This window comes from Montipora foliosa, chromosome 12 (assembly GCF_036669935.1).
Source record: "Montipora foliosa isolate CH-2021 chromosome 12, ASM3666993v2, whole genome shotgun sequence".
Lineage (NCBI taxonomy): Eukaryota > Metazoa > Cnidaria > Anthozoa > Scleractinia > Acroporidae > Montipora > Montipora foliosa.
Window position 1 is genome coordinate 38,489,486 of NC_090880.1, and position 12,500 is coordinate 38,501,985.

The window sequence follows — 12,500 nt, forward strand, 5'->3', positions numbered from 1 at the left end:
CCCCTAGTGTTTAGATGAGGCTATGGAAACACGGAAAAAAGTCCTCTATTGCTTTTATAAAATATTTGTCAAAGAAATTAAAAAAATTACGGAAAATGCTGTTTTTTTTAACTTCTTGATTGGAACAGATTTTCTTGACACACCTCATATTTCCTACCAACCAATCAAAACGCGCGTCTGACAATACATAACCAATCAAATTTCGTGTGATGTCACAGCCGTGTTCCATCCTCTCATCTAAAACACAGCTATTGACCAATGAGAGTGCACGTACTATCTTAATTATTTTTATAAATAATACATAGTTTGCAAATTTGTATCAGAGGGCCATTTTTGGATTTTTTCTTATTTTCAAACTACTGCAACTAAGTTATCAATAAACATAACAATAGAAAGTAAGTGAAACCCTTGCACACTTTGTATCTCGAACAACAATTTAAATGTTAACGTGTTTTGCAATAATATTGAAAGTAGTGCTGTGATTTTGAACGGGCCGTAATTTTAACAGGAAAATACAATAATAAGCTCAATTAGCTAACTTTAGCTTATAATGTACCTCACTGTAGGTCATTCTAGACCACTGTAGGTCTTTGTAGCTCATTGTAGGTCGTTGTAGCTCACTGTAGATCTTTGTAGGTCATTGTAGTAGGTCATTGTAGATCATTGTAGCTCATTGTAGGTCATTCCTTGTTTTAGTAACTACGAGAATTTCCTGCTAAGCATTCTTGAATCCTTGCTCTTTCCCCAACGCCTGTGACCCCAGTTTTAGCTTTCTAAGCCTTGACTTTTGTCGCTCCATAAATTTACAAGGTCCTCAAGAGAGAGCTGCTTGCGCGCTGAAGCAAATGTTTCTTTTGCTTTACTTTTGCACTCCAATAATAAGTAAATAAATAAATAAGTATTCACTGATTCATTTTCGCCGTCCATTTTAAGCGAGTTGCCTTAATGCTCCAGAATTGACCAAGACCGCTTCATCTGAAACTGTTTGCGACATTCTTCGCTAGTTTTAACAAAAAAGGAAAATAATAAGTTGTAAAAACACATCTTGAGACATCAGTAGGTGTCACCGATAGCTAAAACCAGTTGCCAATGCTTTTGCACAATTCTAGGTATAGGTTTTGGTGCACTAAACTTGGCCTGCTTTCGAGAGTTGTCCTCACATGGCCGGACACGTTTACTTTACTTGCTGCCATTATTATCATTAAAATTTTAATTTATAAATTAAATTTAAAATTAATTAAATTTAAATTGTTATTTTTTTGCTTTTCACTCTTGAAATTAAAGACATGTTTCGGTCGTGCAACGACCATCTTCAGTTGAAAGTAGAATTAATTTGAAGTTACATTTGAATTTATAATATGCTAAACAAAGATAAATAACAACGTGAAATAAATTGGGAATCTAACAAAATAGCCAAAGGTAACAAAAAGAGTGTACAATGGAACATGTTGATTAGAACGAGAGAGTTAAATTAACGTGATATAATTGCTTATTTAAAGAAGGTTGCTCCCAGGAAATATGTAAGGCCTCTTTTATCTTGACCTGGAATTTTGTGGTCGCACGGTCTATAACTTCAAAACATTCAAAATTCCAGGTCAAGATAAAAGAGGCCTTACATATTTCCTGGGAGCAACCTTCTTTAAATAAGCAATTATATCACGTTAATTTAACTCTCTCGTTTCTAATCAACATGTTCCATTGTACACTCTTTTTTGTTACCTTTGGCTATTTTGTTAGATTCCCAATTTATTTCACGTTGTTATTTATCTTTGTTTAGCATATTATAAATTCAAATGTAACTTCAAATTAATTCTACTTTCAACTTTTCACTCTATGGTAAAAAATGAATATTTTAATTAACTAACATGAGGGAGGGACGAATCGCGATTTTTTAACGCCTGTACTTAGCTTAAAGACTATTTTCTGTATTGTCCAGTCACTTTTTCTGGAGGCACGGGAGATTAACCTCACCCTAGAGAAAGAATTATAAAGCTGACATATATAAATCCCAAATCATATCGTTTTTGCACAGAAAAATTATACAGTCTTTGGAGATTCAGCGCATACTAACTAGGATATCCTGCGACTAGTATTTCCTAGTTTTCTGTCTTCTAGACGTTTGAACATGCCTTTAAAATCGTCCATTTAAAAAAATTTGAGTGGTCGCCACTTTGCAAAATCTCCAAAGATTCGCACTTTGGACGCTTTTCAAAAACAAGCCCAATTAGTAATTTTAAGGAAATTCTCCAAGAATTTTCTTTTTTACACTTTTATTTTGTATTATTATAGATACTGGTGAAATACTAGGATTTTCCTTCTTACGAAAAAATCATATCTTCACCACGCGCAGTGAACATATCATTTTTATCTTTTACATGTGAGGATATAGGTGTCGTCATGGTAACTAACATGATTGGCCAATAAAACGCGAGGTTCTTCAGTGACAGTAAGATACTTTTGTGCTGTAACATGATTTTTCTCTACTACATTAACATTTTTATTGCACACTTTGACATTATCGCGCATGATTTGATTTTCATAACTTTCCATTTCAAAAATTAATCTGGACATCATCAATGTCTATATATTGCATGGCTGCTTAGGGACAGGAACTTTATCTTCTCGTGCTGATAGTATCTCTCACTCGTTTGATGAAGAAGGCCAAGAACTTGGAATGTTGTAGGAAACAAATTTTTTAACCACCTCTCCACTTGATACTCAGGTCTGTGTGGCACGTCGTTTCTGAGTTATTTGTCAAAGCGTTTCACACAACTTTGTAGAGTTTTGTATGGAGACACATCTGGAGTTCACTTTGTGATGAAAGAGCTTACATGTGTATGAACACATCTCCTAATGTACTTGAATGGCTCAAACTGCTGAGATTCATGGGAATAGACATTTTTTTCAAACAATTTGCTTTGGATCATGGTGTCACACAAGATGACAATTCGGAAATTCAACCTGCTGTATTTTCGAAACGATAAACATCATGTAACTGGAAACTTGAAAAAATATTTCTTTCTAGGTCATCATCAACCTCGTAAAGATGTATCGAGAAGATCTAGTGATTTTGATTGTAGAATTTGATGACGTCACTGTGAGAACCATCTATTGAGTATGTAGATGATATGGACTAAAGTTAATATATGAAAGCCATCTATATCTGAACCGTGGAGAGAATGAAGTTAAGATGCTCATCATTGCAGTTATCAATTAACGTTGCATTAATTAATAACTGCAATGATCAACATCTCAACTTTTAAAAATATTATTATTTTGGAAACAGTACAATAATTATAATGAATGTTTATTTTAACATTTTGGATTTGATGAAATCTTTGGCAAACTCATTTACTTTTCAAAACTCTGGTAGTTATCTTTGCCCCTTACATGATTATGGTTTACCTTTCTTGTGTTTGATATCCTACCTCACAATGCCTGTGTGCATCCACCCTCTTGTGAGGGGAGGAAGGGGATGTACAAAGGCTAACCTCACATTCACTAATTTATTCCTACAATACTTACAACATCTATGATACATTTTTACATGGCGCAACACTACAGGGCCTTGACAAAGTGCAAGCCAGCAAACCATGCAAGTCTCTCATTTAAAGTGCCTATAAACCCGAATTTTTTGTTTTGCTTTGAGAAACCTTTGTATCGCTCTGAGCAAAATGGCGCAAAAATTTTTGTTTTTGGATAAAACGGGAATTTTTTATGAATTTTCAAAGTGGCGGAAACGCGAGATTCGAAAACCCATTACCGAGCTGGTGAGCTTGCCGAAAGGGAATGGTGTCGAGTGTAATTCGTGACGTAAAACCCGGACTCAGTGTCGCAAGTTATGACTTCCATCAGAGGTGAAGCCATATGCCTGAGAAATGTGTTGTTTTCGGTTGTACATGTAGCAATGTTCGAAGCAAAGAGAAAGGGACACTGCTTCATCCCATACCGTTTTACAGTGAAAGTGAAAGCAAAAAGCGAAGGAAGAAGTGGGTCGATTTTGTTAAATCGAAACGTGATAAGGGATCGTCAGCATATGCCTCGTGCGTGTCTTCCTTATCGCTGGCCGCAAAGCTCGAGTTTGGCGAACCTTCAACTTCCAGCTCGTAATCTTCCATTTCTGAAACTTCCGTATCTGAACCGGAGGACAGAATGAAGTCGTTCGAAGCCATTTCTTGATTAACACGTACGCTGGTTACAAACGTCAGCCGAACAGAAATTGTTTTCACCGTCACGCAGGGAAAACTACAAAACTACGCGTCTCCTCTGTTGATTTGCCTGATGCTAATGTCCAGGAATTACGTCACTAGGTCCAGTCTCCCTTTTACCCGGTCGCGGGCAGAGAAAACCGCACTTTAAAAATTCGTAAAAAATTCCGGTTTTAATCAAAAACAAAAATTTTTGCGCCATTTTGCTCAGAGCGATACAAAGATTTCTCGAAGCAAAAAAAAATTTTCGGGTTTATAGGCAGTTTAAGTCTAAGCACCCATTTCAAATAGCGTTGATAAACAGTACTTAAGTCTGAGCACCCATTTAAAAATGGTGAGCTTTCAATAGCTTTGTTGCTCGCAAATTGACTTGCATGTTGACTTGCATGGCTTGCATATTATACAACCTCACCATTACAACCTGATTCAATTAACACTAGGAAGTTCAATAACATTAAGGAATACTATCAGATGATACAAATTTACTACAAAACTATTTACAAATAAGAAAAGAAACACTTTCTCTATCCAGCTAAGAATAGTTTTCATTTCAACAGAAACAAAGTCTCAAAAGCAAAGTTCATTGTTTTTTACACTTATTGCATGTAGATTTCTTTGGCAACTCTTCCAACTTGACCTTGTCATTTCTGTCTTTAAGTTCAATCTTTATTGAGCTCAGGTCGACGGCTTTTACCAGCAGCTGAATCATAGTCTTAAACATTTTCTCAATGCTCTCCACATTCAAAGCACTAGCTTCCATAAAACTAAGATTATGAACCCCAGCAATTGCGTGGCCTTCCTCAACAGAAACCTGACGTTTGTGAACTTGATCAATCTTGTTTCCAATTAAAATGATTGATACACTATTTTCAGTGCAGTACTGCTGAGCAATTTCTAGCCATTTTAGAATGTCATGAAAACTTTCACGGTTGGTCACATCAAATACAAGGAATATGCCATGGACTCCACGGAAATACATCCTCTGAATAGCAAAGAGATGCTCTTGACCTGCAGTGTCAGCAACCTCTAAACGGACGAACTTGGAGCCATATCTAAATGAAGGTCTATCAATTTCTACCCCTACAGTTGTTGTGCTCATGTACACGTTATAAGCAGGGTTTCGAAACCGATTAAATAAACATGATTTTCCAACTCCCCTGTCACCAATAAGGAGTACTTTGAACTTATAATCATAAACTGGTCGGGTGTTAACCAATTCAATCACAGTCTCATCTGGCTCACAGTCATTATGCTGTCTTACAACTCGCCATTTGTAGCCCTTGAGCTCATCCTTGATGTCCTTTACATCTGGTCGTAACTGGCTGTCATTTTGCAAGCAATCAAACACCAGCTGTTTTAGAGAATGTTCTCCCATCTCATCAATGTCATGTTTCCGCCTTTCATGTTCACTAATCATCTGACCATCTAAAAGCAGAAAACAGTATACAACAATGACTACAAGAATGACTTGCTCAGCTCTGTGACTATGAATAAGAAACTTAAATTTAAGGGCAGGTGCACTTTTTTTGTCCTCAGTCCCAAGTGCCTTCTTATGTTAAGAGATTGATAGCCCTACAACATGTTGAAAATTAAATTTATGACCTGGAAACATTTATAAATGCTTTGAAGGTTACTTCCATGCAGACTTCCCTTTTCTTTGTATTTGATGGGCTAACCTTCAGGAGGAAGAGGCCTCTCCCCTTGATCTAACTTACTTGTAGGTCGTAGTTGGTGTAAAAAAGCACAATATTCAAAGCCCCACAAATCTCGTCAACATTTTGGAAAAGCTAGTAAAAGACCTGAGAGGGAAAAGGTACAAACAACAGAAAGGGGAGAGGAGTCCCAGAATTCTCAATACAAGACATACCTTTAGTAAGTGGAGTCATAGGCCAAACCAAAGGCTCATGTCCTACAATCATACACAGGAGCACTGCACCAAATGAAAACACGTCAACCTTTGGACCATACTTGGGGCCTTCTATGACCTGGAACTGCCTCATAGCAGGGTAGGTCTCAGGGGCTGCATACACTAGTGTCCCTGGCACTTGGGTAGCATACATGTCGCACCCTGCAGAAAACACTTTAGATACACCGAAATCTGCAATCTTGGCATTACCATTTATCGTGAGCAATATATTCTTTGTTGCTAAGTCACGATGAACGATTGGAGATTGAAGGCCGTGCATGTACTCCAGGCCTTCGATTACGTCAGTTGCTATTTGAATCAAATTCATTTCCGGGACTTTTGGTGAAGTTGTAGACACCCTAATGTACTTCTCTAGATCACAGTGAAGAAGTTCTGTAATGATTATAGGGGAATGCCCTTTTGGAAGTAGTACGGTCTTTAGCTTGACCACATTGGGGTGATCAAGCGTTTCCAAAACCTCCCTTTCACGTTGAAAGTCCCTCATGTACTGTTGGTGACTGAAGCCGTTCTGGAAAAGGATGGAGTGAAACCTCTTCGCTGCAACGTCTTTTCCCTTCCACCGTGCATGGTAAACGTTTCCATAAGAACCACTTCCGATTTCTTCCAATAAGACCAGACCTTGAACATGCGACCTTAGAGAGTTTCCCTGGGATGTATCAGAATTCATTTCCAGAAGCCGACGTAGCCCCAGCTTCGAATTCCGGGAAAACAATAAACATCATTTAACGGAACATCTAGTGCTCCTAACACAACAATGAATTACTAGGAGAAAAAAACACTTGAATATGAAAGAGGCGTGTACCGTTGGCGTTTGCTTGAAGTGCTTTAGATTTTTCGCTGCAGTTTGTCGCTTGTTTTCTGCTATGCGACTCGACGAAAGAAATATGGCGACTACACACGCTCTGCATTCTGGTTAACTCGTCCGAAGAAAGTCACGCACCTTCAACAGTCACGCAACAGTGTTACATGTAAAATCCTGGGAAAAAACACGTCGTAGTGATGCTTCAAAATTTGCTGAAAATTCTTGTGTAAAGCAAATGTTTCTGAAGCTACAAGTTGCATAATTGATGAAAATCGTTACTAAAACATTTCAATGATGAAATGGTATATGAAATGAATCATATATGAACTGCGGATATTCATTAGAACCCACAAATGACCAGCTCCCAACGTCAGTGGCTTCATAGCTCAGTTGGTTAGAGCGTCGCACCGGAATTGCGAGGTCACGGGTTCAAACCCCGTTGAAGTCTTGAATTTTTCAGGCTTCTCTACGCAATTGTAAAGATTGCGTTCATAACTGCGAAGATCATAGCTTCACTTAAAACATTTCAGTGGGGATATAATTCAACCAAGCTACTGTCAAGAATAGGTAAAAGAGTCTCTGTTAAGGGCCTAGAAATGCCCATCAGGCCGGTGCTTATCTCCGGTTTCTCTAGAATAGGGCAGGACGAATTATACTCAACAGTGATAGTTACATCAGATATCAGTACATTAAAGAATAGGGAATACAAATAAATGTTATATTACACAACCTCATGGATACCATGAACAAAAATGTATTATTTATTGTTTGTTATCAACTGTAAGCAGGAGCCCATGAGTAGGAGCCTCCATATGCACTATATCCTTGAGTCAACCTTTGCCCGTATCTTTCTATTTTTAGAACCAACCCTTCAACAGGAGACTGACATTTACATTAATTTACATCAATTCGCACAATTTGCGTACATTGTTTTTGCTATTTTTGTCTTCGATAGACAATGAATTTCAAGTTCTGATTGGCTATTTTAAACAGCGCGTGCAGTGCCGAACAACTCGTGCCGTTCTAAAAATAGAAATATACGGGCAAAGGTTGACTCATAGGGCTTGTATGGGGGAGGCAAGCTCCTACTGATGGGCTCCTGCTGTAAGTCAGTCAGTTGTGTGGCTATCACTGAAATTCGAGTGGTTACGTTGCTTTTAATGTGCAGATAGATAAATAAACTATTATTATTATTATTATTGATATAAGAACTTTATTAATAATGAAAACCATGATTATGACGGCCCATTAATTAAATGGGTTATGGTAGAGGGAACTAAATCCCCATATGCCAACCATACCCCCCACCACCCCCCCCCCCGCCAAAAAAAAAATTCAAAAATCTGAAATCTAAAATCTAAAATCTAGATTAAATATAGCAATGTTCTCATGAATTAATTTGTAATAAAATCTCCTTCAAGATTTGCAACCGATGACGGTAAATCGTTTCACTTATCTATATGTCTATTTCAAAACGAATTTTTAAAGATATCTGTCCGACAATAAGGCTTAAAAAGTTTATAATCATGACTATTTCTTGTTCTTTTGCAGTTACTGTACTCATCAATATTTCAACTACAAGTAGTAGCTATCGCTAAGTGCCAACGAGACATTCAATAGAGCGGTTTTCAAACCAAAACCAAATTAATTACTTTGGCCAATCAAAAAGGACGGAGACAATCCAGTAAACCAATAAAAACTCGAAGTAATTACACGTAGCCAACACAAAGCGCGGGAAAATGTGCACGCATGAGCCACGATTGGTTTTGGTTTCACTTCTGCATGATTGGTTGAAAAAGTGGCGCGAGAACTTTGAACCAATCCCTGAGTGAAGTAGTGCAAAACCAAAGTAATTCGCTAATTACTTTCGACACTCAATTGAAAACCGCTCTGGCAGACCGGACCAAATTATGGAAAACATTTGCAAATAAACCTTTGCTGCATTTCGAAGAACAATCCTGTCTTCGTGCTTCACATTTTCCAGCACCCAGTAGAAATTTGTAGACCCTACCTTCCTCCAAGCTGCTAATAGCTATTTGACTGTCATTCCTAAAACTCTCCACTGTTTAAACGAGCGTCTCCTTTCCATACAAGCAACCACACACTTCTTCTCATTCCACTCCAGGCCCACAAAGTTCACGTCTAGCTTTTTTTCCAACACAGCAAACATCTTCAGATCTAATCTTGACACTAATTCTCTGATTGGATTTGACTGACAACTTGTACCCTTCAGTTGCTTTAAGCTGCCAACCATAAAGCATCCCTTGGTGGTAATCCTCGATCTTTCAAATTGCATCACTTCACACGATACCATCCCTTTTTGTCTTGACTAGCATTCTAGAGCTCCACGCACCACTTAACTATTGTTGCGCGTATCCGCTGTGGGAATCGATGTAGCGCAAACATATCCCTGAAACACCTGTGATCTACTGTATGAAACGACTTTCGTAGATCGATAATAAGATTCCTTTCATGCACCCCTTTAACTGTCTTCGCAAAACATTCACTCAATGTGAGGATTGTCAAATGTTCAATTAAATTTCTCTCTTGCACCTCGCTGCTTTCGTTCTCGTTCTCGTCCACGTTCTCATCTCGTTGCTCTCGTTTAGATCATATTCAGACAGGTTATTGGGCGCTGATTTTCTCTGGTAAATTCACCTGGCTTAGGAATTAATGATGTTTTACCGCTTGTAAACATTTGCATCTTGGACACGTTCTCATGCAAAACATGTGCTCTTTTCCACTGACCAAAACGTAGCAGTTCTATCAGGGCTGGGGGCACTCCAATTCGGTCTTCTTTGTTATACCTTTCCTGACAGAGGTGGAATAAAGTGTAAAACCATCTCCATGAAGTTCTGGGACGGACGCTCTTCTTGATTGCTGCTCTTGGTTCCCTTAAGCTCGGTACTGAGACGTCTCCAACTCCATCTTATTCCAACAGCAATCTCCAGAACTCACCGGTCTCTTGTTGACTGTTTGAAACATTCCTTGTTTGTTTCCACCTTTTTCAACCATTGACTGGTCGTGTTTCGGCCTCTCGCACACCGCATTTTTCCGAAGTCGGAATACACAGTTCCGGGATTCAACTGGAATTTCCTGCTGAGTATTCGTGAATCCTTGCTCTTTCCCCAACGCCTGCGAGCCCAGTTTTAGCTCTCTAAGCCTTGACTTTTGTCGCTCCATAAATTTACAAGGTCCTCAAGAGAGAGCTGTTTGCGCACTGAATCAACTGTTTCTTTTGCTTCACTTTTGCACTCCAATAAGTACTCACTGATTCATTTTCGCCGTCCATTTTAAGCGAGTTGCCTTAATGCTCCAGACTTGACCAAGACGGCTTCATCTGAAACTGTTTGCGACATTATTCGCTAGTTTTAACAAAAGAGGAAATTAATAAGCTGTAAAAACACATCTTGAGACATTAGTAGGTGTCACCGATAGCTAAAACCAGTTGCCAATGCTTTTGCACGATTCCAGGTATAGGCTTTGGTGCACTAAACTTGGCCTGCTTTCTAGAGTTGTCCTTACACGGCAGAGCTACTCGCCGGACACGTTTACTTTACTTGCTGCCATTATTATCATTAAAATTTAAAATAAATTAAATTCAAATTCACCGCGCGCAGTGAACATATCATCATGTTATCTTTTACTTGTGAGGATGTAGGTGTCGTCATGGTAACTAACACGATTAGCCAATAAAACGCGAGCTTCCCCTTTACTGACGGTAAGATACTTAATAGGCCACTTCGGAAAATACCATAATACTCTTTGTTTGTCCCCCCAAATTTTGCATAAGCATTGTTTTAGTTTTCTCTTGGGACCATTGTAAGTCCCAAGAGAAACTGGAAACAATGCTTATGCAAAATTTGGGGGGACAAACAAAGAGTATTATGGTATTTTCCGAAGTGGCCTATTGATATATGTTTCTCCTCGACCAGTTGCTAATATTTCAAAACGATCCCACTTAATTCTATGGTTGGTTAAGAAAACATGATCAGCAATTGCAGATTCGTGACAATTTGTAGTTAGGGCTTTAAAATGTTCTGTTTTTCTGTCAGGTAATCGGCGTTTCGTTTTCCCTGTATAGAAATCATTGCAATCCCAGCAGTTTGCTCTGTACACTACTTTTGACCTGAAAGAAGGAGCTAGTATATCTTTGTAAGGGAAAAAAGACTTGATTCTTCGGGTGTTCTGAAAAACTATTTTGAGGTTGAAAATACCATAGAATTTGTTTATACAAGACCTCAGCTGTTTTGTGAGGTGTTTGCTGTGATGACCTAAGAAAGGTAGAACGATAAGAACTTCTTTTTTATTAACTGTTTGTACAGGATCTTTTTTGGCTTATTTTGAGGTTTCTCAATGACATCATGATTTAAGTGGGATCATTTTGAAATACTAGCAACTGGTCGATCAGACATGCATTGTAAAATAAAAAGAGTCTATGTTTCTTCTCTACCACATTAACATTTTTATTGCACAATTTGACATTATCATGATTTGTTTTTCTTAACTTTCCATTTCAAAAATTAATCAAACAAGTTGTTTTTAATCTGCACATTTCATCAATATCTATATATTACATGGCTGCTTCGGGGACACGAATTTTACTTCTCGTGCTGATAGTAGCTCTTACTCGTTCGAACCGCTCACTCATTAGAGATACTATCAGCACTCAAAGATAAAATTCGTATCCCCGCGCGGCCATGTAATATCCAATATCTCTTATACTTTTTACTTGAACCTAAACCATGAAATATTTTCACATCTCTCTCATGCATATATATATGTATATATCGCATGATCATCGACTTAGTATTTTAATTAGCTTCACTGATAATGATGACATGGAGTCATCGAAACGTCGCTCAACAACTTTGATATCGCTGATTTTTAAGCCTTATTCACACGGCATAAACTAACCTAGGTTCGACCTGGGTTAAATCCAGCCCATCCCCAGAAGTACGTGCGATCCAGGTCGTGTTCGTGTAAACGCAAACCTGGGTTGAACCCGGGTTAATTTTATTTTCACTGATGTGGACTGGTACGTTTACCCATCGACCATTGCATGTGCGTATTTCATGCCGCCATTTTTTCCGAATATATATATATATATATATATATATATATATATATATTTAACAATTATTCGCCGAAGGCGAAGTGATTATCGGTGAATATTCACCGAGACGAAGTCGAGGTGAATATTCACCGATAATCACTGAGCCTGAGGCGAATAATTGTTTTAGTATATATACACAGGTGATTATTTCAAAAAAGAGAAAAAAAAAAAACCGTTCAACGGGAAATCGTCTTCAATTTACAGTGGCAAAACGACTACTGGCAGCCATTTTGTCCGTCGAGGTGATTATCGGCTGATAATCCGAGATAGCGAGCCAACGAGAGGGCGCGATTTTGTATAAACACCTATGTATTTATACTAAATATATGTATTCAACGTGTCGAATGTCGTTCGTGCAATAGACCACTTTCGATACATGAAAATTCAGCTTGGCAGCGAGGCCTAGAGGACACAAACAAAGGAAACTGAATGAACATATCTATTAAT

At 38.2% G+C, this 12,500-nt stretch overlaps 1 protein-coding gene and 1 non-coding gene across 2 annotated transcripts; one reads left to right on the forward strand and one right to left on the reverse strand.

The window, feature by feature from the left end:
- Positions 1–3,289: 3,289 nt before the first annotated feature.
- Positions 3,290–7,034, reverse strand: LOC137979220 (uncharacterized). The gene is made up of 2 exons (XM_068826424.1): positions 6,076–7,034; positions 3,290–5,633 (listed from the first exon to the last, which is right to left on the reverse strand). Exons 1-2 carry the CDS (start codon positions 6,800–6,802, stop codon positions 4,789–4,791), a joined length of 1,572 nt encoding a protein of 523 aa, XP_068682525.1. The 5' UTR covers positions 6,803–7,034; the 3' UTR covers positions 3,290–4,788.
- A 278-nt stretch (positions 7,035–7,312) lies between these two features.
- On the forward strand, positions 7,313–7,385 carry Trnas-gga (transfer RNA serine (anticodon GGA)). The gene has a single exon. It is a non-coding gene; the product is annotated as a tRNA-Ser (tRNA).
- Positions 7,386–12,500: the final 5,115 nt, after the last annotated feature.